General features: G+C 35.1%; 2 protein-coding genes across 2 annotated transcripts in view; one reads left to right on the forward strand and one right to left on the reverse strand.

Annotated features, from left to right (window-relative positions):
• The window catches only part of PSMD1 (proteasome 26S subunit, non-ATPase 1), an 83,626-nt gene that overhangs the window by 23,450 nt on the left and 35,442 nt on the right, over positions 1–24,734 (forward strand). The window contains exons 15-16 of the mRNA XM_068966945.1: positions 70–165; positions 2,129–2,193. Of these exons, the coding sequence (XP_068823046.1) occupies positions 70–165; positions 2,129–2,193 (161 nt within the window). The remainder of the gene's footprint in view (positions 1–69; positions 166–2,128; positions 2,194–24,734) is intronic.
• On the reverse strand, positions 5,769–19,366 carry HTR2B (5-hydroxytryptamine receptor 2B). Its single transcript, XM_068969254.1, has 3 exons — positions 19,018–19,366; positions 10,423–10,623; positions 5,769–6,661 (listed from the first exon to the last, which is right to left on the reverse strand). The coding sequence occupies exons 1-3, from the start codon at positions 19,364–19,366 to the stop codon at positions 5,769–5,771; spliced, it is 1,443 nt and encodes a 480-aa protein (XP_068825355.1).

Below are 24,734 nucleotides of genomic sequence, written 5' to 3' on the forward strand. Positions count from 1 at the left end.
TATGGATGCAACTAAGCCTGTAAGAAGTTACTATTTGAAATAAGTTGATGATGTTGAATTATTTCTTAGGATCCAATTCTTCGACGATCTGGAATGTATACTGTAGCCATGGCTTATTGTGGCTCAGGTAACAACAAAGCTATTCGACGCCTGCTACATGTTGCTGTAAGTATTCTAACCCTTTCTTGTATAGAGATGAAAGGGAAAGTTTGCAGATGGACCCTCAATGTGTTGATGACTATAACACCCACAACCACATAGTCACCACCAGTGGTCTCAGATTCATATTCTCTTCCACTGAATATAGTCAGCCATAACTGAGCACCAGGTTCACTTAGTTTTTCCAGGTAATGGTGTGTCTTATTTGAGTAGAAATCCTTAAAGTCATTCAGGGCAACTTCTGGAACTTTGTTCCAAGGGAAACCCTCGTTAGTAAGAGACAAGACCACGTGAATGTGTGCAGCTACCCCAGGGTAGGAAAATCTGATGAACAATAGAAACAACTTCTTTTTACAGCCTGTGAAGTTAGCTTCCAGGTAACCCTGAGGGACATGCTCTGTGACAGGAGACACACTGCACAGGAGAGCCAGTGCCCATGTTTTCCAGTAGGCTTTTTCCACTCATAGTCACCCAATTCAGGTGTAGTTTTTCAATAATGTCTGATGACACAGTGGACATTCCCTGTGTCTCCACCCAGGACGTTTCTACCATCTTGGTGCTGGGAAAAGGTAGACCCAAGATCATCTTCCTGTGCAAGGAAGAGTTTAGTACTGTTAATATTGTTTTCTTCCTAGAGATGTTCACATCACATAGTATTTATTAGCAATTTATTATTTATCAGTGCAGCATGTGGTATGTTCTAGATGTTTGTATTTTGCTTAAGTTTAGGGCATTTTTTTTTAAACAACATTGACAGAACGATTAGATTTTTGGTGTGGGCCACAAATGCTATGGGTACAGCTGAAATAATCTTTAAAACTATCCCTGAATCTTAAACTTCACCAAGCTGTAAAGGCTTTTAAGTGTTGAAATGAAGAAATTCTCAGTTGAATCTTTCTAAATTTGGGTAAGACATTCTAATAGAGGAATACAGTAGTCCCCCTGCCTTATACATGGATATATGTTCTTAAACAACCAATGGATGGCTGAAACCATGGATAGTACTGAAACATACTGTTTTTTCATATACATATATACATCCATACTTGTTATAAAGTTTAATTTATAAATTAGGCATAGTAAGAGAATACTTGAATTGCCAGTATCACTACTTCTGTGCTTTGGGGCCAGTATTAAGTAAACTAATATAACCTTTATTAAGTAAACCATTATTAAGTAAATTAAATAATGTAAGTTTACTAAGTAAACTTAACCATTATTAAGTAAACAATAATAAACTTTAAGTAACCATTATTAAGTAAACTAGAGGTTATTTGTGACCCTATGAACTGCAGCCCACTAGGCCCCTCTGTCCCTAGGAATTCTCCAGGCAAGAATGCTGGAGTGGATGCCCGCCTCCAGGGGATCTTCCCAACCCAGGGATCGAACCCAGGTGGATTCTTTACCAGCTGAGCCACCAGGGAAGCCCAAGAATACTAGAATACTGGAGTGGGTAGCCTGTCCTTTCTCCAGGGGATCTTCCCAACCCAGGAATCGAACCGGGGACTCCTGCATTGCAGGCAGATTCTTTACCAGCTGAGCTACCAGGGAACGCTATTTGAATATAAGCACTGTAAAACCCCGTGGATCTGATAAATGAGTGGGTTAACTAAGTGATTGGTGGGTGGATAACAAATACAGCTTGGATACACTGACCAAAGGGTTATATCCCAGGTGGGACAGAGTGGAACAGCATGAGATTTCATCTTGATACTTAGAATGCATGCAGTTTAAAACTTGTGAGTTATTTCAGACCACAGTTGATTGTGGGTAACTGAAACTGCTGAAAGTGAAACTGTGAATAGGAAGATAGCTACGGTATAATATACAAATAAGATCTAATTTACATTTAAATGATGTGGACCACTCATATCAGTTTATTCTCGCAATAGAATGCATATAATATAATGATTGTAGTAATAGAATGCATGTAGTATATAATGTAATCATCCTTTGAAATTTTTCCTAGGTAAGCGATGTTAATGATGACGTCAGGAGGGCAGCAGTAGAATCACTTGGATTCATTCTCTTCAGGTAATAATTTCTAATTTCTGATTCTGTTTATATTCCATTTCTATGTGTAATTAGTAGTTACACAGCAACTAACTCTCTGAGAAATCTATCTAGGTTCAGAATGTGGACCATTTAATAATAAAGTTAGTGTTGTTCCTCTGAAAAAGAAGCCAGTATGTTTCGAGAGATTGGGATGCTATTTGAAAAGTAGTAGTCCACTTCTCATATATTGATATATTGGTAATTCAAATGGGATGCTATCTTTCATACCGTGTAGAGTTCTTGAAGCTCTTTAATGAGAGTGAAAAGTAATAGGCTTTGTTAAAATGCAGAAGAGTGAAAATTTTGCAGATATCGAGATGCCTGTGGCATTATAGTATGGTTGTGATCCAGGGGACACACTCTGAAACCAACCTGCCAGAATTGAATCTTGGCTCTGCCACTTACTGAGTCACTCAAAGTCTGAGTGACTTAGAGCTTGTTACTTAGCCTCTTTGAATTTCAGATTCCTCATTTGTAAAATTCAATAAAAAAGGTAGAGTAATAGTATCTAAGACTTTTTTGACAATTAAGTGAGTTAATATATCTAAAGCCCTTAGAATGGTATCTGGCACTAGTAAGTGCTAATCAAGTGGGTGTGAGTAGTGGCAATTGTAATAGTGGCGGTAGGTACAATAACACCTCTTAAAATAGTTCTGCTCTCTGATCTCGCATAGTTTCTTTTCCCTAAAGTACTTTAAAGTGCAACACAGGAAAATTAAAAGTACTTCTTTCAGCTCTCTTTTTTGGATACTGCTGGATATTGGATACCCTTTTTTTGGATATTGTGATGAAATTGCACTGTAATGTAGGGATGGGAATCTGAAGGAACAAGTAAGATGGAGTTTCATGTTCTTTTAATCTCTGGTACAGATTTTCTACCCCAAGTTCCTGGAATGAACCTTTGTTGTAAAGATTGTAATGTAATTCAACAAATACATATACATATATAGTTTTTCCAACAAATATTCATTCAACATCCACTGAACTGGTTAGAGAACCGTCTCTAAGATGCAAAGTTAGCCATTTACTGCAGACACTAAATACTTTTTTCCTATTGGATAAAAATGTTGGCTAAAACAGCAAAGCACAGATCCATATAGCATGCTAATAGGTTTCTCCTTTCACCAGTCAGTTTTGTTGAAGGAGATTGTTTAACAAAATACTAATCTCCTTCAGTGTATTATCCTCTAACCCTCATTTGTCCAGCTTGTTCACAAAGACACCGGAGAGCTTTCACTAAATCCTGAAGATGTGGTATTTATACAGATCTGGTTTTCTTGCCTGGGAAATTCCATGAACAGAGGAGCCTGGAGGGCTGGGGTCGCAAAAGAGTTGGATATAACTTGGTGACTAAACAACTAGTCTGGTACCTCTAAAACAGAGTATGTGGTTAATTGGTTATTACTGATTTTAGTAAATTCATAGAAGTATCAGGTGTTCATTGATTTCTTTTCTAAGATCTGATAAAACCTATTTGTATTAAGCTATTCCATGTTTTTTCAGAAGATCTACAACAGACTCCACAGTGTAAATTTCTTGATTCCCATCCCTTTTTTCTCTTTTTGAACGTTCGGATATTTGCCACTTAGGTCCTTTTGTACCTTTGCCATTTTCTGTTTTTCCTCAGATTTGTCAGGGATGGTTCTATAATTATATTCATAGGTTCTATTTCAGGGATGTGATTCATTTAGCTTAGAGGCTTGAACCCATTTAAGGTAGCCAGTCTCTTCACCTATTTTACATTTTGATCAGTTTTAACAACATTACTTTTTCTGGTCTAAAAATCATTCTCTTGAGACAAAAGATGGAAGCAGATTAGAAGCTGAGTAGTTCTGTTTCCATCCTGTTGTCTTTGGCATATCATTCTAGCCAACCTGTGATGCTAACCTTTCCTTAGTTTTGCTCTAAGTTTAGACACAATATAAAAACAAAAATAACTCAGTCACCTCGTGTGTATATTCTGCCGCACAAGAAATTGAGTAACTGGTTTTTTTTTTTTCCCTTTTTAACCTGACCAGGCTTTGATCTCTAATTAACAAAATTCATTTCTGCTCTTGTATTTACTGTAGCTCACACATGTGGTCAATTCCCAGTTTCAGCAGCAGATGTCTTCCCTGAGCTGCTTTTAGGCTTTGCTAAGGTCTCTACCACCAAGGCTACTACCAAGGATACTCAGATCCAGCTAATGAATTATGTGCTTTTTATTTCTAAAAGGCCATTCAGGGTTTTGGTGTGTGTGTGTTTCCTTCATAATATGATTCTTATAAGAAGTAGAAACTAGAAAAGATGTTAGGAATGCTTTTGTCTAAAACTTCATGGATGAAGAAAATTAAATGTAATCAACTTGTCTAAGGTGCTGCAAGTTCTCAAATTATTAATAACTAGTAAATGACACAGATTGGATTTAGTCCACATCTAGCAGTGCAAAGTAAAATGACAAACAGATGAAGGTAAAAAATTATGTGCCAGAAGTTCAACCAACTCTTTGAGCAAGCTTGGGCAGCCATGATCTTATTTACAAATTCATTAAAGTTTAGGTTCCTGGATTAAAGTCCCATGCCTCCAGTTTACACATGCTCTTTGAGAAACATAAGGTTCATGTACCCAAGACTGTTTTCATTTGCTTTTTCTTCCTCTAATAAACCTGCCTCTGTTCAGTAAATGCCTGGTATGAGCCATTTAACAAACAGCTGTAATTCCAAGATCCAGTTCTTTGGTGTGATATCCAAATACTCTCCTCCCTACCCCCTTTCATCAAGACAGTTTCCTGATCAGTGCAAAATTGTGGCTACATTTAACTAAAGTGAAAGTGAAAGTGTTAGTTACTCAGTCATGTCCAACTCTTTGTGGTCCCGTGGTCATAGCCCACCAGGCTCCTCTGTCCATGGAATTCTCCAGGCAAGAATACTGGAGTGGGTAGCCATTCCTTTCTCCAGGAGATCCTCCCGACCCAGGGATCGAACCTGGGTCTCCTGCATTGCAGGCAGATTGTTTACCATGGAAAGCACCAGGGAAGCCCACATTTAACTAAGTCAAACTGTAAATGGCAATCTTAGCTTATCTTCAGATGTGATCATTATTTTATACTCTTTTTTTTAGACCTCTTATCACTGTTGTTCTGTGTTATGCCTTATGCTTTTAAGGCCTTGAAGACAAGGTTAATGCTTGTTTGTTTTGTTTATTTCATTCTTGGCATAGCTTTGTATGCAGTTAGGAACTAAATAAATTTTTATGGTAGCATTATTTTTTTGTATGGTGACATTGTTTTTTTCTAAACCACAAGTTTATTGATTTAATAATTTTATTTCTTTTGATTATCTTAACATTTAACCAGTGTGCTAGATTGTTTTATTTTCAGCTATACAAAAATGATTTTTTATTAATAGTAGAATAATTTTGCCCAAATAAAGAAAATTGGATAATCTTAATACAGAATTCTTAATTTAAAGAGATGATTTTTGATACATGATACAACGTTCTTTATATAATTCTTGGTATATTTATATTTTCTTCATCATCTTACTCATCATTATATTAAAATTGTGCCATTACTGCTATACATAACTGATTTGCTCTTCAGTTTTGTCACCTTCATTTTCGGTGAGGAGAAGTGTATCCAGTAAAATGATGGATGAAGACTGAATGGTTGAGCCTCGGAGCCTCATTGGGCTCTGGTACATGGCAGGATTAATGCCATTTCGCATTCCATGTTTCATAAAAAATATAGAATTCTCTGCGATTGGATTCCGAAAGTAGATATTACTGGAGCATTTTCCAAGGGTTTTTACTGATGTAGGGGCTCGGTAATTGCAGGTGAGGTACCGGCCAAATGCATCCCGAAATGTCTTGTTGAAGAGAGTGTAGACCAGAGGATTCACCCCTGAGGAAACATAGCCTATCCACACAAATATCTCCAGGAGCATGTTGAGAGTCATCTGGTTGCACGAGTCACATAAAACTAAAGTTACATTTGTAATAAAAAAGGGGCACCACATAAGTAAAAAGAGGAAAAATACAATCCCGAGAACCTTTGAGGCTCTCTGTTCATTGGAAATGGTCTGCACTGACTTCTTTCCTACTGTGGACATTCTTCGCATAAGTATGTCAGCTCTTGCATTGGGCAGAGTTTTGTCCTTGTGAAAGCCATCCAGCATTGCTACTTTTTCTGGTGATGAGCAAGGTGTTTCATCCCTTTGGAAAACTGTGGACACGGTCAACCATGTTAGGCGTTGAGGTGGCTTGTTTTTGACCAAGTAAGCTTTCTTCTGTAAAGCATGGATAGTGAGAAAGTAGGTGACAATCATGATGGCCAGGGGTGTGAAGAAGGAAGCCAATGAGCCAAAGAGCATGAAACTGCCAAAACGATCCTTTGTCAGCCCACAGGTGATGTTGTTTGGGTTAGCCACATCAGTTTCTATCCCTTTAATAGGAACTGGAAGGGCAATGCCTAAGGAAAACAAGATAAACTGAGTTATGACCTTTGATTAGATCCTTTTAAAGTTTGTCTTCCTGACATTTCACGATTAGTATATGTTAATTCCTGGTACCCGCAAGGCAGAATCAAAGCACTTAATCAATGGAAGATTTGACAAACAGAACCTAAGTAGGCAAACCTGCTGTTTTTAAAGAGACTCGTTAGTGGTTTCAGTTGTATAACTAAAGCGTCCCTAAAACTATATTGTACCCATGATATAGAGAGTGTCTTCATTTATTCTCCACTTCACAGTATCTATTTTTGTTTCTTGAGCTATCTCAGGTTAAGGAAAGGAATATGGGAGAGAAGTTGCTTTTATCTTAATATCCAATGTGATTGAGCTCAAAAGTCTTAAGAATACATTCATGCAGTATCTTTGTTCTGAGTTGATACCTATTTAATCTCTGAAGTTACACAGTTTCATTTAACAGACAGTTTATCTTTTGATATTTGTGAATGTCTTTTAACTTTTTCTTTCTGACTTCTTAGGGAAAACTAAGGGTTCATTGTTTTTTATTAAATGCTACTTAAGAGTTTGTGGATCATGACATTTATTTTCAAGATTGCATTTTCCTCCATTAGAAATGAAGGAAATATATTTCATGCTAATTTTTGTACGCTTTAAATATTGTGAAGTAGGTATTTAAATATGATCTTGCTTATTAGTGAAATAGCTTTTTAGAGAAGAGAACACAAGTGTTGGCCCTAATCCTTTCCCTTTGAAACAGCAGATATTTTAAAGTAAGTCTGAGTTAATTGATCTTTAGATGCATCTAGGATTCTTGAGGTGTCATAGGATTCACTTCTCTGAATCTGAACATATTCCTCTCATCTACATCGCCTTTTTATTGTAGCGTAGAGACCTTGACAAGAATGTATTCCTCAATCCCTTCCTAATGAAGGCAGCTGCTTTGTCTGCTTTTTCTCAGGTACACCACCAGAAAGATGATCTGTATACTTTCTGTTCTACACTAGGGGTCAACAAACTGTGGCTCAACGGCCAAATCTGGCCTGCCTTCCATTTTTGTAAATAAAATTGTGTTGGAACACAGCCATACCTGTTGTTAATATATGGTCTGTGGCTGCTTTTGTTCTACTGCCACTGAGCTGAGTAGTTTTGACAGAAATCATACAGAATCTGCAAGACCAAAACATTTACTCTCTTGCCCTTTGCAGAAAACTTTTGCTGGTCCTTCTGTCCTATTACTTCCAGTAACCATTACACTGTTCTCCTCCCCACCCCACCCCCACCCCCGCAAAAGCACATCTCTTTCAAAGCCTGTGTAAGCTATTTATACTGTTCTCCATCTGGATCCTCTGCCAACCTCCGGGGCATATTGTCTGTCTTCCTTAATGGTTTTAGCCCTTTGCTATAGTTTTCTGTCCCCTGTTCCATTCTACCATCGTCCATAATTTCATCCCATTGATGACTCTTCTAACACCCAAGTTTATATTTCTTGAACTCTTCACCTCCAGTTATTTGTTTGCATTCCTGAAGCCATCCATAAGTCCACTTAAAATTATCCCATATCTAAAATCGTGAACGGTTATTTCCCTTTCTTGTCCTGCTGTTCTTCATTGCTGTAGAACTTCTTTTCACAGTTATCTTGAGCTCTATCCAGTTCATCCTTCTCTTTTTCCCACATTCCATTAACTCCCATGAAGGCTCATGTTACCTTCTCAACCAACTTGTTGGTCAGTAACCTTTGTCTTCTCTGGTATTTTTTTACACCTTACCCTGTTACTCTCCTTTCAACCTTACTGTTGTCAGGTGTTACCTGGGATAACTAAATCCAGAAGAAGAAACTGAGCTCTTTTCAGCACATTACAGAGTTTAAAAACTGAACTAACACCGTTATCTACCTTTTCTTTGTTTACAGAGTTGTTAAATTGTCATTGGTTCTACAGCACAGAGTGTGATGAACTGAAAATGGCATTGATCTTGACCTTTGTGCTTAAATAAGTCTTTAAGCCAACCGTTTAAAACCTCTAGGTTTCTTTTCTCATCTATAGAAGGAAAAAATAGGTTTGTAAGATCCCTTGTAAGCTGTAAATCTGAGGTCATCGTTTTATTCTTTTCTTCCTGTGTACTTAGTACTTACTATTAGACCATCTTCCTGAGTGAAAAGATTCTTTTTCCTATTTTTATATTCTTAGTGTCTAACATATAAGCACTCTATAATATAATTTGATCAGTTTTGTCAATATAAATTCATGTCATCCAGGCTTAATCAAGGTACAGCTTCTACCAACAGGCTCTATATTAGCTTGAATATATATTTCAGTTTCAAATGTTTTAATTCTTAAGGAACCATTTCTCCTATTTTCCCTCCACCTTTGCCCTGTCCCCCATTCCACCCCTTGCTTCCACCCTACTGCAACACACAGTTTCCCTTTCCTTTTCTCTCATTGCCCTGAGCTTACCAAAAAGATAGGGGGTTTTTGACATAACTTCAGTTTTCCTTCTCTCCACTTTAAATTTTGGCAGTTGTCACTCATTATCTCTGATGCCCTTTCTGTAGCTTCTTTTTTAGGGCCCTCTTTTGTTCTATCAGTCACCCTCTTTCCCCAAAGTTAGCTTTTTCTCACTGCTTGCAGATAAATAGACTTCTCCTTGACTCTTAATTTCTTCCCAAGCCAGAGTAGTAACACTCCTTACTTTAAACTCCAAACTTTTCAAAAGAGAGTTGGTCTTGGTATCTTTATTCCAAGAATATGTAGGTCATTTTCAATATTTTGCTTTCTTGTTTGTTTTTCCCTAACCCCCAGTGTCTTTTTTTTTCTCAATAGAGAGAAAAGTCACATCTTTACTTGATTTCTTTCTAGTGTTTCAAGTCTCTCAATTATTTCAAGTCTCTCTTGATTTTTTTCCTCTCTGAATTTTCCTTACTAGGAGGAAGTGAACATATTGGACATACTGTTAATGATCATAGTAACTGTTGTGAATCTGTTTGTTTTTGTGGTACTAACTTATAAAAGATTTGAGTTACCATTTATGCTTTATATCATGCTCAGATACTCTAATATAGCAGCTATCTTTGAGTATTAAAGATGGGCACAGGGGCATAAAACAGTTAAGAAATATAATTTCTTCTAAAAATTATTTCTGAACATCATTTGTATCTCTTAACATTTCTAATTGGACACTTTCAAGGACTTCCTTGGAGGTCCAGTGGTTAAGACTCCACACTTCCACTGCAAGGGGTACAGGTTCAGTCCCTGTGGTTGGAGTTCTAAGATCTCACATGCCATGCAGTATAGCCAAAAAAAAAATTTATAAACGTGTTCAAAACACTTAAACAGACACTCATGTGTCTAGTCTATATACATGTTAATTTCCAAGGTGACTATATGAACTTTGATAGCGACATAAAATGTTTTCATTCTTTTTTCTCATTTCCTATTTATTTTCTTAGGTGTGATTTAAGATGCATGTCATTTTTTGGTGTTACTTTAATAAAATTTCAGGATTCTGTATGCTACCTAGGCCTTAATGATTGGTTGACAAATATGAAAACTTTTTCAGATTTAGTCTTCCTGCATGTCAGCAAGCCATGAACTTTTCTGCTTTTTCACCCTTTTTCTGATATGATGGTTTAGAAGCTATATGATGAATGTAATGTTATGAGGAGTTTGTATTGCTGTATCACTGTCTACCAGGCCTGATAATCTACTAGCCAAAAGGAACCAAAGGCCTGTATACCCCACCCCACACCCTGGCATTCCCCACATACCTATTGAAATCAGCCACACCACGATAATCTTGATTAATGCTGTAGCTCGTGAGTTATATTGATTGGCCTGGATTGGCTTTTTGATGGCTATGTAACGATCCACTGAAATGGCGCAGAGATGCAGGATGGATGCAGTAGAAAAAAGAACATCAAGAAATAACCAGGCAGGGCATAGAACAAGTGGCAGGGGCCACGTAGCCTCTGAAAGAAAGAAAAAAAAACAAAAACATATTCTCCTGCAGTTTCTTTTTTAACTGATACATATTTTTTAACCTTTTTCAATATTCATCTGAAATTTTACAACTTAACTTCCAAGAAGACTTCAGATAATAAAGTTGACGATATATATATACATTTCTGTAGATGGTACCTTTTAAATAGATTTTGTTTTGTATAGTAATTACAACTCTTTCTAAATCAGTTTAGCATTTTTATCATTATTTTGACCTTTGCCCTTTTGTCTATTTCTTTTGTAATATTTAAAAAATGCATATAGTGTTACAGCTTAATTTTGCTATTCTGATAAAATTTATTTTTAATCTGCTATTTAAAAAAAACAAACACGCACCTTTTGCCAGATAGAGGAAGCAGTGTAATGTGGCATAAAGAATATTAGCATGGCAGTTCAGGCCTGGGATTTGGGCTCATTTCTGGCATTAACTAGCAGCAGCAGTATGAGCCTTGCTTATAGCAAACTCTAATTTGGTGAAATAACTAAGTGGAATGACTTGAGTTTTCCTTTTGACAGAAATAGTTCTGAAATAAAGTTTGCGAAAGGAATGGCTGTAGGTTATTCCATAGAAAAGTGGGTTGTTACCCTTCCAAAAGTCCATCCTTCACTCTAAGCACTTGAGATATAATACAGATTTTTGGTTTAAAACGAACATCTCATTATTAGGCATGGTAATTAATTTATTTAACAAACTCTTATTTAAAAAGCATTTATTCTATATCTCATACCTATACAGTCTTAAACACTTTAGAATATTAAATTTTTTAAAAAATTTCAGGTTTAGGATATGCTACTGAATATTCTACGTAGTTTTCCAATAAACTTACTTAGAAGAGTATCCATACATATATGAATTTGATAGACTATACATTGTACATATATACTCACTACTATATTTTTTTGCAGTTTTAAAACAACTAAAAAATAAAAATAAAAATAAACAACTAAAATTTATTATAGCATTTGCCCTAGAGTATTTCAGTTAGAATCCATTTTATAAACACACAAATTTTAGAACTTCCTATAAAAGCACATTGCTTCTGTGTAGAACAAATGCCATACATATGAGATTATCTAAACCCTTTTTATGGTTTAATTGTATGTCCACTGACGAAATGTAAACTACTTTTCCTGGTTTTTGCAAGTGTATCTGACTTTGACAGGTATAAAATAATTGAGGTAATTGGAGGGGGAATGAAGATTATCTCAGGATTTCAGAGCACCAAGAGACCTTTTAGTTGTAAACTGTTTAAATTCAGGAAGCCTGAGGGGTGGAGAGAGGTTAGTATTCCAGACCCCCACCCACCCCCACCCTGCCAAAAAAAAAGACTATAATTTAGGGAAAGATGTTTTAGATAGACTTGAATATGTTTTTTTTTTTTTTATTTTTAAGAATCAAATAGGATCTCAGTGAAAAAATACTTGGATATTTTGAGGGGTGGAGAGAGGTTAGTATTCCAGACCCCCACCCACCCCCACCCCACCAAAAAAAAAGACTATAATTTAGGGAAAGATGTTTTAGATAGACTTGAATTTTTTTTTTTTTTTTAAGAATCAAATAGGATCTCAGTGAAAAATACTTGGATATTTCACCAAAAAAGCTAGCAGACCGGACAAATACTCCCATTGGTACCTTCTGCTTCCCCAGTTGGTATGTAGCATTCCTAACAGGACTATTAAAATATTTTTTAAATCAGTATGAGATTTTTTTTTTAGAATAAATGATTCCTTTGTACTTGGTTCCATCCTCAGCAGATTCTTTAAAAAGGCTTTAAAGCATCAGATGGAGGGAGTAATTCATACTTTTAAGTAAATTACTTTAATCAGGCTTTTCCTACTTCATTGAATTGGGGTGGGGATAAGGGATGGAGATGATAAAATTTAGTCACTGAGCTGGAAGGGACACTGATTTTGCAGATGGGTAAAATCAGGTACAGTGAAGTCTTTAAATGTGAGAGGGAGCATTTATTTATCAAAATTTTACTAAAATGTAAAATGTTAATTGGAAGTGTTCTTTAGGACCTTGCTACTCAAGATATGCTCTTCAGATCTGCAAGGATCAGCATCACCTGGGAACTTTTTAGAACTGCAGGCTCTTGGGCCTCATCCCTACCTGCTTCATCAGACTGCAGGTGAAGGAAATACCTTAGGTGATTTGTATGCAGATTAGTGTTTGAGAAGCACTGCTTTCTTGAAAAGGTTTTTTATTGAGTTTGCTGACAAAGGATAGGCACTCAGAATTCCTCATAAAAAAACTTAATGGGAGACTGCTCAAAATAAACAAAAGAAATAAAATATGGCAGAGATACTTGTGTTTAGGAAGAATCTAATCAGTTAGATTTTCTCCCTCTTAGCCGTGGTGTTCAGTTTTCTTTTTAACTAGCGGGAAAGGACCTTGAACAGTCAAAGGCAGCAGTGTATTCTTTGACCTGAGCTTAAGGAAATTAATGGCCTAAATAGAGCGAAAAGAATCGTGTATGTCTGAGATAGTTTTGCAGTGGAAACTACTTAAAGTGAGGCTGCATTTTAAACTGTCCTGAAGTTCAGGTTTAGAACTGAGCAGCAAACAGAAAAATACTCAAATCTAGAGCTACAGCCAGAGATTCTGATCATAGTTAAAGATTTTAAAAGGCAGAAAATTAAGGTCTTATGTCTTAGGCTTCCTCCTGTAAAATGCCTGCTCTCTATCATCTTTTAAATGGGTTGCTAATAATTTACACTTGCCTATTTAGCTATTCTAATTTTGGATTGTGTTCTTTTCAGTTAACGTCTGGAAAATTCTGGTCAGAAATCTAGTAGCCGTGAGCAGCAGGCCACAACAGAACTCTCATATTAAAAGTACATATCTCTGGAATTAAACTGTTTGACCTACATACTTCTAATTGTGAACTAAGAGGGAGAGCTCTTTAGTGTTGATTTTAGCTAAGCCTATGAAGCCTTGTTAGCTTTGTTTTCCAGCAAAATGAATTTATAAACTACAATTTTGGAGCAGAAAGGGGTTACTAAAATTAATGCAGATCATTAGAATGTTATTGCTTTAGTCAGTGCAATTCTTAATCAATTACAGTAGAAATGTTGAAGCATGATAGAGAATTTTCTTTAAGAAAGAAAGAGACTGAAATTTAGGATTAAGAGTGATAGATCTTTCTGTTTAACCTGTATGATTCCAGGTTTCATGAGATACTAGTGAGTAGGCTGTTTTTATGAAACTAACAAATGTAACATGATTGGATTAAATTAAAGAAATCTTTTATACAAAGCCAAAATAATTGCCTAAGTAGAATTCATGTAACATAATAATTTATGCAAGTTAAAAACAGCTCTAGATGTTCTCAGTTTATAAAAGGACTTTTCCTAGTACAGATATTTTCATTCTAAAATTGTCTTCTCAGTATTAATTTGACAGGCTCGAGGTCAGGAAAGTTTGTTACTACTCAGAGTAACTGGAAAAGGTTTTAAAGATTTATAATTTTATTTATTTGTTATATTATGTCTAACTTATTTCCATAAGAATGTAATGTATTATTTAAAATGGAAGTTAAGATTTACATAAACAGAAAAGTGTATCTAAGAATCTAAGGGAAATAAGTTATCAGATACTTAAACTAAATTAATTCCTGAGGCTTTATTTTTTTAATAAAAACTATTACAGAAGAAAGAAAACATTTAAATTAATAATATGTATCATTTAATATGAAATATAACTTTTAAACAATATTGGGTTCTGCCTTGTCCCTAGATAAAATTCTATGGCCCTCCTGTTAGATCAAGTTATTTAAGATAAAAATGTTGCCTGCTTGCCAAATAAAACAGTTTTGGTTGATACAGTTTCTCATTTCATTTGAGAAAGCAGAGTAAAAGAGGTTAAGAGTGTGAATTCTAGAATTAGTTCTCCTAGGTTCAGATCATATCATTTATTTATTCCTGTGTCCTCTCTTGTAAAATGAGGATGATAATAATACCATTTTATAGAGCTGCTCTGAGGATTAAATACAGTGATACATGTAAAGTGTTTAGAACAACATCTGGCATGCAGAAAGCACCCAATAAATGTTAGTTCTTATTGTTTGGCAGAAACTAGCCAACTAATCCAGCCATTAAAACCTTCCCACTTATAAACAATGAGCCATATCATCAGTATAAAATCAGTGTTTGTTCAGTGTTTGTCTTCCTGCCTGTAGTAGCAAAATATCCGATTAAAATGAAAACTCTACTTTGTAAAAAGGGCATGAGAACATGTTTAACTGTTCAACTTTTAACTAAATTTGTCATGAAAGTATGCCTTTTACTAAAGTTGAATTTTAACTATTTATATCGAATATGGCTAAGAAGCATAAATAACCTATGTGTATTGCCATGCCTTTTTTGTTTTGTTTTCTTTTGGGTGAGTTGTTTGTTTGTTTGGCTTTCTTTTAAACTGGTATAGAAACCTGAATTTTTAAACCACAAACTTGGCTTCTTGATGACATAGACTAATTTTCATCTGAAACCTGCTTATCCTTGGGGCAAGTTTTTAGTCTGAAAAGCTGAGTTATGCCGTTAGTTTGGAAAGTAATTGACATTAATCTCTGAATGACATAAAAGATTTCCCTCTTGAGGATTTAAAGACTATTTTTAAAGCCATTCCAAGGGGACTCTGTTCATTGATGTACATAGTTCTTGATACTGGAGCAGGACAAGTCCTAAATTGCCCTAACGTCCAAAAAGAACATAGTTTTCAAGTATGTTTTTTTCTTTAATCTCAGAAATTCTTATGTTTCTATATTTATCTTTTGGAAAAGACAGCTAGAGCAGTGCTTAAATTTTTATTACAAAGCTTCTTTGTTTTTGTTATTGTTTTTTCACTGCATTTGAGCACATGAAGGATCATGGGGTTAAATGTATAATATAGTGTTATTAATATTTCGAGTGATTTAAAACTTGTGAAAATTTTACTTTTTTTTTATTTCCATTTTTCAGAAAGAAGTGCCTTTAATTGCTTTGCTCCCTTGTTTTTTCACTGTATAAATGAATAACTGATTTTTTTCTCTTTTACTGCTATATGTTTATTTCATCTCTGGTCAAACATCTAAACTAAATATTGTATTTAAGTATATAAACCCTTTGCATGTTGTACAAATACTTGCCAATTATTAGTATATAATACATGCTGGGACCTACTTGAAAATTTCACAAGATAGTGGCAGTGGAAGATTTAGCATAGCCATTTTACACACAGGGTGCTTGAGTTCTGATATGTTGTTAAGTGACTTGCCTAAGCGAATACAAAAGAACCAGGATTCAAAGCATATGGTATCTTGCTTCAAAAGAACCCCCATATTTCAGCCATTTTATATGCCCACTTTCAGCATACTGCAGATACTGTTTCAACTTACAGATTATGAAACATTGTTTTAAATTTGTTATGAAGAAGCCAGTAATGACCAGTGGATGACCAAATGTCTCCCTTTACATTTTAAATAATTTGTTTAATGGGAGAAGAAAAAGTTCAGAGACATTCTTAAACTGTTAATAACCTGTCTTTTTTATACTGGCATATGATACTCTTTTTTTCCTTTGAGTTCTACTCAAATATGTCTAACCTCAGCATCTTCAAGCCTTATATTATCAGCCACTAATTTGTGATCATGGTTTTTAAGAATTATAGACAAGACAGTGAAAAATCTAGAAAGTAAAGGTTAAGTCCAGTGCTCCCAAGGAGGAAGAGGTGACAGAAAAGTTAATGTAGCACAATTTATTTGAAAAACTGTGTTATATCAGTCATTATAATCGTGGTAAAATAGAAATTCAAATATATAATCAAATATACAAACTATTGGTTAGATAAAATGTTACTCAGTGTAAAAGCCACTTTAAAATTGTCAGTGCTGTCCTTTTTTTTTTTAATTTAGTTTTGTTAGAATATAAAGTTTCAGTGTTACTTTCTTTAAATTTTCCTAAGATAACTGAAATAACTCCTATCACTAATAGTGGTAGTTAACTTTTTTTAATTTCCATAACCAGGGATACTTTTGTTTGTACAGACTTCAGAAATTCTGAAGATTTTTCCTGTAATGAAAGAAAAATGCACAAAATCTACCCCTGCATTTTAAAGTTACAGAAATTCTTATAAATGCATTGATTTAGTTAACACATGAAAGGCTATTTAAAAACTCACAGTATTTGAACTCAGGTCCCCATTTATAATATATGCAGTTCCAAGTTTATGAATGTATCCTTTTGAAAGCTTTTAAGAGGGCAACATGCACTTTCTCATAGAAGTAGAATGTTTTCAATAATGAATTAATACAGTAATATTTTAAATAGTGGTTCCCAGTTTAGCTTATTTTTAAAAATCTACTAACCTTTCTATGCAGCTTAATTACTGATAGCAGAAATGTTTGGGGCTATGAAAGTTTATTTTGTAATTAAAAATTTACATTTGAAAGAACAAAATGAAGTTAAAAGTGTGTATATATAATAATTTTTTAAACATAGATAGGAAAATGTTCTACATATTGTATGTTGGATTTTCTGCTCTTATAGCTAAGAATATCTTGGGCCCTAAATATTTAAATATAAACTTAGTTTTCAACTGCTGTATGCCTGCTGTTTTCCTGTGAAATACATGGGATTATCACTGTTACCTGCTTTTGTATTTTGTTTATCAGCTTTTCTTTAATGTCATGAAACTTTGCCTTTTAAGATTCCTTAACTGTCTAACTGTTGGTTAAGTATCTACAACAGTATTTTGCAAATACTAATAGATGATTGATATTTATGAACTCATGGATTTTAAAGTTAAAATACATTTCAATCTCATTTATTCAACATAACATGTCAATTACATTTTGTTGTAGTTGGGATGAGCATTTTAACATTTTCTGTATGCCTAACAAAGCACAATTTAAAGAGTAACTTCACACATTAAACTATTGTGCACATGGAGATAAGAATTTGAATTGGTGCCTGTACAATCTTTATAAAACATGCATAAATGTTCCTACATAATCCTCATTTACTTCTTTTAAACTTTATTCAGAATTAAGATTGTTTAGGCTCTCCTGTAGAGTAGATTTCTCAGTAATTTTCCATGATTGTGTGTTACACTAGATTTTTACAAACTTACAAGAGAGGGGATAGATAGCGAATACTAATGATGAGAGAGTCTTTTAAAGCAGAAAAGACATTACTATTTGTCTCGCCAAAGAATTTAACACCTAGCTAAGAATGGGAAGTTGTAGCTTGTCACCATCTGATTGTAATTGAGGGATCAAGTATTAATATTAGATACCTTTCTATAATTATAAACATGTAACATTTAACCTGAATACAATCAAATATGCGATCTAATTCTAGTAAACAAATTTTACTTCTATAACCTGAAATATTTTTATCTTCACCATATAACCAATTCTAAAAAGCTCTATTTGCTATAAATAATCATATTCTTCAGCAATTAATGAATGGACTATTAATTTATGTCAAGCATTAAATAAGTTATATACCCTCTTAATGCTGATTCTTGAGAGCCTTCATAATCCATCATCAGAATTGTATTTACCCAAATTATATAACTAGAGATGTTATGCATGAATCATAAACTACTTGCATCATTTTAATATCATTTTCTTTTTTATTATGACAAACTAAAATTTTAGTTCTAATTATGTTTTAAATTATTGTAATAACTCAGAGTTGGTCATTTATTTTAATAACTTAGAGGTCTTATTCTTCTAACATACATCAAGGACATGAATGGTCAGAAATCATAAAAATTAAACAGATGGATAATCTCTTGGGATTTTCTGAGCCAGACCATTCCTTCAGCAACTAAACATAATTTTTTGTTAACATAACACATGTGTAACACTTTAGTTTAAGTACACAAACTATAAAGAGCTATAGCAAGACTTTTCAGAATAATTCCAATTGAAATTTGAGTTTAGAGATTTATATTGGCATTTAGTGATTCAGAGATATTATTATTAATATTTAACCCAGCACATTAACTGTCACAATAGTGTTCTAGCTGTTGCTTTATCAAGAAAAAAAAGTACTAGTAATGGGATAAAGTATAGAGTCATCTGTTCTTCACAATAAGTTTTAGGTAATACATTCAGAATATATGAATATTGCTAACTTGGATGACTTCTTAATGATTGTTTTAGGTGACTGAGAGGGAATAGAATTGTTTAAGAAATTATTTTTTGCTCTTTAAAACTGATTATCAACCATAGAAAATGATGAAAAATGAGGGACTGCTTACTCCCTGTATCTTTAAATAGTCCAAATTCATATGTAAACCCTGAATGAGTATCCATTTCTCTAATAGTATATCATAGTTCTGTGGTTCGATGGCAGGAACAAAGTGAAATACTTACCAAACATTATTGTTAAGAGGGCAATCGGCATCACAAACAATCCAACCAGCAAGTCGGCCACTGCCAGGGACATTAGGAAATAATTGGTAGCATACTGCAACTTTTTCTCCAGTGAAACAGCCAGAATAACAAGGATGTTGCCACCAATTGTGGGTATTATCACCGTGAGTATCAGAAGAGCTGCCCAGCGCGGCTTATTTCCCTGTTCCTCACCAGTCTGTTTCATTTTCTCTGGTATCGATTCTGTCTGTAATCCAGACCAGTCAGAAGAGATTAAGTGGTCAAATGAGCTCTGCAAAACATGCCCAGGACTTGTGTGTTGCTCGAATATTCTAAAAGAGAAAGCCATTCGCTGTTTTTCTTTGATTTGATCTGATTCCGGACACTGATCAACATGGTCAGTAGCTACGCTGGTCATCTGCTTTTTTAAGGCTTTGTACCCATGCCAAACACTCAAGGCCAAAGTTGACTCCTTCCTTAAAAAGAGAATTTCAAGTTCTATAAAATGAAAGTGTACGTACATCTGTCCATGTCTGTAGGTGAGGCCCGAGTGGTTAGTATTCTGCAGAGGCTCAGGTTTCGGAAGGCTTAGTGAAAGAAACTGATAGCTGTGGGGGAAAAAAAGACTATTTTTTGGTTTCTCTCTCTCCCCCTTTTTTTTTCTTGTGGCAGAGTCGAGTTTGAATTTGAATGCCAGAGAGTTTGCCCTAGATATAAAATATATCAATTGCATTATTTTCTTTATTTCTTAATAAAACCCAGTTTTAAAAAGCAGTTGAATTTATTAGCAGCCTCTCCCTTCTCCATAGGTCTCTTGTGCATTTGTGACAATACAGCCAGTTCTTATAATCATATATATGCCTGGTATGTTCCAATTAATGAAGTGGGAGATACATTAATTTTTTCAGTGGTATAATGAAAACCTAGGGTGTTTCCTGACCCTTGATTGTTATTTTACCTTTACTTTATAATATGTACAGAAGATTAGAAACATCCAAACAACAAACAGAACTTTTCATACACACTGGCCTTCTACCTAGAAACACTCCAAGCCCCCCACCCCCACCTGCCCCACCATGATTTACCAGCATAGGAATGCTTATTTGTAATTAGATTTGGTCTGATCAAGTTTATTTTAATACTCATATAAATGCCATTTTTATAAAACATTTTTATAACTCATTCTAAAAAACTGGGGTTTCTAGAACTCCTTTATAGTTTGAAAGAAGAGGATAAAGTATTCCTAGGATCCAAAAAATTGTTTTTACTTGTTTCATCTTTCAAAGAAAATATCTGTTGCTGCACAGATATTTTCCGAATTTATCACTTTATGCCATTTGAACCAGTTATTTTTTTAAGTAGTAATTTCTTTTTTCTTAGCCTTCCCAGTTTCTGAGGCAAGGAGGAAAGGCTAGGAGGAAGATTAAATCATTTTTTCATAAAGCCTTACAAATCCCACATTAAAATCTTCCCTTTAACATTTGTAAATTTTTCATTTTGGTTTTTAAAGCACTGAATAGAAATGAAAAATTATGAAGTTTTTGAAGAAAGAAAAGGAAAAGCCTTTAGAGTAACCCTATGTTTATCTATTGGGTACTTACCTCTTATTTGTGGGTTACTCTGCTAAGCATGTCATCTGATCTACTCAGGAGACCTGCTTGCTGCTGTGGTGGGAGTCCTCCTCCCGTTGACTTATTCTGAGCCTCCAGCACTGGTGCTTGAAATCATACAAATGTGTTGTGTAGCTGTAAGCGTGCCAAGGAGGTTGTTTCATCTTCGATACATTCATTTTTAGAGAGTAGCAGCATTCATTATAATTCATAAAATCACCAGTTAAATATGTTGAACCAATTCATGATCCTTATTCAAGTTATATTCTTAAGAGCTGTCTTTAATTTGGGGGACTGTGATAAACTCTGTCATTATAGCTTAAGATAATTTTGTTTACAGTTAACCCTAGGCTGTTTTTCCTAATTGAGAAAAAATAAGATACAGCCTAGAGATACTGGAGCTTTTATTCTGTGGAGATTCTGCCCAGTGAGCCTTAAAGTGATTTCCAGAGTTTTAATTTCTACCAGTGAAACATGTTTCTTATGCAGCTTTCATGCCTTTGTTGCCGAACATAATTAATTTGCTCTGATTACAACCTTATATAGAAGAACACAGGAAGGTTTGAATTCTACATGCATATATAAGTTTTAGAAGAGACGTTTTCATTGCTTATTTTTAAAAAGATGACCTCTGGATTTGGCAGTTGACTCTTGGCAGTTTTTTTTTGTTGTTTTTTCTTACCCCCTATGGATATATTGGGAAAAGTATATGATAGGTAATGAAAATATATTTCTGCCTTATTTTAGAAAATTAGCGTAGAAGTCTTAACAGCTATGCTATCTAAGCATCCTTAAACTAAAAGACTAGCTTAGTAGTAGAACTTCGGCATTTTCAAAGCTTCCCTTTAAAAGATTATGTAATAGGGGACTTGCCTGTTGGTCCAGTGGTTAAGAGTCCATGGTTTCAATGCAGGGAGTGCAGGTTCGATCCCTGGTTGGGGAACTAAAGATCCCACATGCTACACAGAAAAAAATAAAAGATCATCATAGATCACTCATATTTTTAAGTTATAATTACTTCTCTGTTGGCAGTAGCATTTATGCTGTTTCAAATTTATGTTCCTTGGACAGGACTGGGCGACTTCACTTTCACTTTTCACTTTCATGCATTGGAGAAGGAAATGGCAACCCACTCCAGTGTTCTTGCTTGGAGAATCCCAGGGACGGGGGAGCCTGGTGGGCTGCCGTCTCTGGGGTCACACAGAGTCGGACACAACTGAAGCGACTTAGCAGCAGCCGCAGCAGCAGCTTGTGTGAAAGTTACCAGAAAATATTTTGTTCAGTTCTACTGAGCACTTCAGATTTTATTCAATATTTGCTGCTTTATTTTAACTCAAACTTATTTTAGAAAAAAAATATTTACTAATAATTTTGGGTGAAGACAAAATAATCCTCAAGAACAATCAGATAAATTTGAATGTGCCAGAATTTCTCTTCAGGAATATGGAAATACCTTAAAATAGTGCTTTATTCTGAACCACAGTTTGGCTTCTGTGCTCATGCAGGCAGGTAGGTAGCTGCAAAATGAGTAATGTCAGATTGGAAATAGCATTATTATATTTAATGAAAAGACATGTATGAAGTAAACCTTCATCAGTTTGTGTTTACAGATAAATGTTTTAAAATATTCATTGAGTATATTATAAAAATACCAACCATTATTATTATATAATTCTGTGTCAATACTAACCCTTCTACCCACATTCACTCACTTCTTTTTTTAAACCTTAACTAAAAGTAGTTAAAATTGGTTCCTAGAATGTTTTTATTTTATATTTGTATTTTTAATTACCTTAATGGCTAGGGACCATAAGTAGTTAGAACAACTACTTATTGTTGTAGTTAACAACAACTTTGAGTTATTAGAAGCATAACTGACAATCAAGAGAGAAAGCAAAATAATAATACTAAATGAAAGAGTAGATGAGTCTAACTGACAAATAACTAAATCTGTGCTCTTAAACCTCATGCACATTAGGTAGAAGACTGTAAGTCACCACTGCAAATCTTTTTTATACTAAACACACACAAAAACTTGTCTTTCCCCTGTCTTTAATGAAAAAAACCATTTGCCCATGGTAGTAAATCTAAGCAGTACAAAAGAATATTCAGTGATAAATTCACTCTTGAGACAGTTTTAACAAACACATTTCCCTCTCTTCTCCAAAACAGAGTAATGGATTAAAAGATGGACGGCTCTTTGGTAATAGTGAATAGGGCCAACTGAAAAAACAGGAATTAAAAAGAACAGGCAGTTCTAGTCAGAATAGAGACTTGTAGCTCTCATAACTCAGCCCTCCACAACTCTTGTGTGGTATGGTAATCGATATAGTGATGACTATAACATATTTAATAAAGCTTCAGATGAAAGTGAAAGTCGCTCAGTTGTGTCCCAACTATTTGCGACCACATGGACTGTAGCCTGCCAGGCTACTCTGTCCATGGAATTCTCCAGGCCAGAATATTGGAGTGGGTAGCCTTTCCCTTCTCTAGGGAATCTTCCCAACCCAGGGATTGAACCCAGGTCTTCCTCATTGCAGGCAGATTCTTTACCATCTGAACCACCAGAGAAGCCCAGGAATACTAGAGTGGGTAGCCTATCCCTTTTCCAGTGGATCTTCTCAATCCAGGAATTGAACCAGGGTCTCCTGCATTGCAGGCAGAGGCTTTACCAGCTGAGAGCTTAATCTTTTTTCAGCTCTTTTCTGGATGATTGGAATAAGTGAAATGCATTTTTTTTGAGATTTCAAATATCTGGAAACTTTGTGTAGAATATGTTACTTATAGAACTAGATGAGTTTATTTAATTTATCAAGAACTCCAGATAAATTAATTCTTACATAAGTAGCTTAAAGGTCAGTTTCAAACTCTAATCTGACTATATCCAAAACACCTAATTGGTGCCTTTTTTCCTAAAATACTGAATTTTATCCCTGAGGCCTTTTGTTTTGTTGAATAGAATCTGTCTTCTACTTAAAGGGGCAGTGTAGTATCTTTTATAGGTCTAGGAAGGCAATTTAAATATCAGCCAAGGATAGTTGGCTAGTTGGATAGTTTTTACCTCTCAGTCATGATACCTTTCAAACACTTAACACATTAATGAATCTTTGACAATATGTGGATTGTGTTCATTGCATATTCATTCATGTGTAAAGCAGTTGTTGAGTTCCATTTGTTTCTGGAGATACAGTGAAGAACAGAATAAGCATGTTTTGCCTTTATATATAATTTATAATCTATGGGGGATGCAAACAGTGTGAGTGAGTGAGTGATAGTCGCTCAGTCATGTCCAACTCTTGGCGACCCTGTGGACTGTATAGCCTGCCAGGCTCCTTTGTCCGTGGAATTTTCCAGGCAAAAATACTGGAATGCGTTGCCATTTCCCTCTCTAATCAGATACTCCAACCTGATTCTCCTAATCAGACACTCCCTTAAATATAAGATTACAGTCTCTCAGAAAACCTCCTATAGACACATAGAACTTCAGATCCAAGTACTAACAGAGTAAATGAAAATCTCTCAGGTCTTCAAAGATTTCAAAGGGAGGAAAGGAAGCCAGGTTGAAAGAAGAGGAGGGAGGTGGGGGGCAAAAGGGTGGAAACAGTATCCTGATAGAGAAGGCGATGGCAGCCCACTCCAGTGCTCTTGCCTGGAGAATCCCTGGACAGAGGAGCGCGGTGGGCTGCAGTCCATGGGGTCGCCAAGAGTCGGACGCGACGGAGAGACTCACTCACTCACTCACTCACAATATAGGTATGGTAGAGGTAAGACTAGCTCCTTCAACAGGGCCTGCACTGCAGCTCAAATACATCTTGACTTTTTTTTTTTTTCTTTCTTATTCATTATTTTTTGATGAGATCAGTGAAATAACTGAACTTTAGTAAGAGTACTGTTTTAGACTTAGTCTGTTCTGCTTAGACTCTTCGTGCTCATACTCCCCTGATGATTGAATTTACCGCTTATTTTCATGAAAGGCTTAAGCCAATCTGAAAGCTCAGTCAGCTTTCAACTTCTTCTTAAAATGTCTTTTCATCCATGCTATTCTTTGAGATCATGTTGTCATCCCTCTTTTCCATAACTAACTTCTACCTAAATCCTTAATCCCAA

The sequence above is a fragment of the Capricornis sumatraensis genome, chromosome 3, assembly GCF_032405125.1.
Source record: "Capricornis sumatraensis isolate serow.1 chromosome 3, serow.2, whole genome shotgun sequence".
Taxonomy (NCBI): domain Eukaryota; kingdom Metazoa; phylum Chordata; class Mammalia; order Artiodactyla; family Bovidae; genus Capricornis; species Capricornis sumatraensis.

Bases quoted from the DNA above. Each gene is read 5' to 3' on its own strand.
- HTR2B (XM_068969254.1), bottom strand. From the start codon at position 19,366: ATGGCTTTCTCTTTTAGAATATTCGAGCAACACACAAGTCCTGGGCAT. The intron at 10,624-19,017 runs GTAAGTATTTCA...TCTTTCTTTCAG, and splicing joins CCTCTTAACAATAATGTTTG to AGGCTACGTGGCCCCTGCCA. The intron at 6,662-10,422 runs GTATGTGGGGAA...TGTTTTCCTTAG, and splicing joins GGTGTGGCTGATTTCAATAG to GCATTGCCCTTCCAGTTCCT.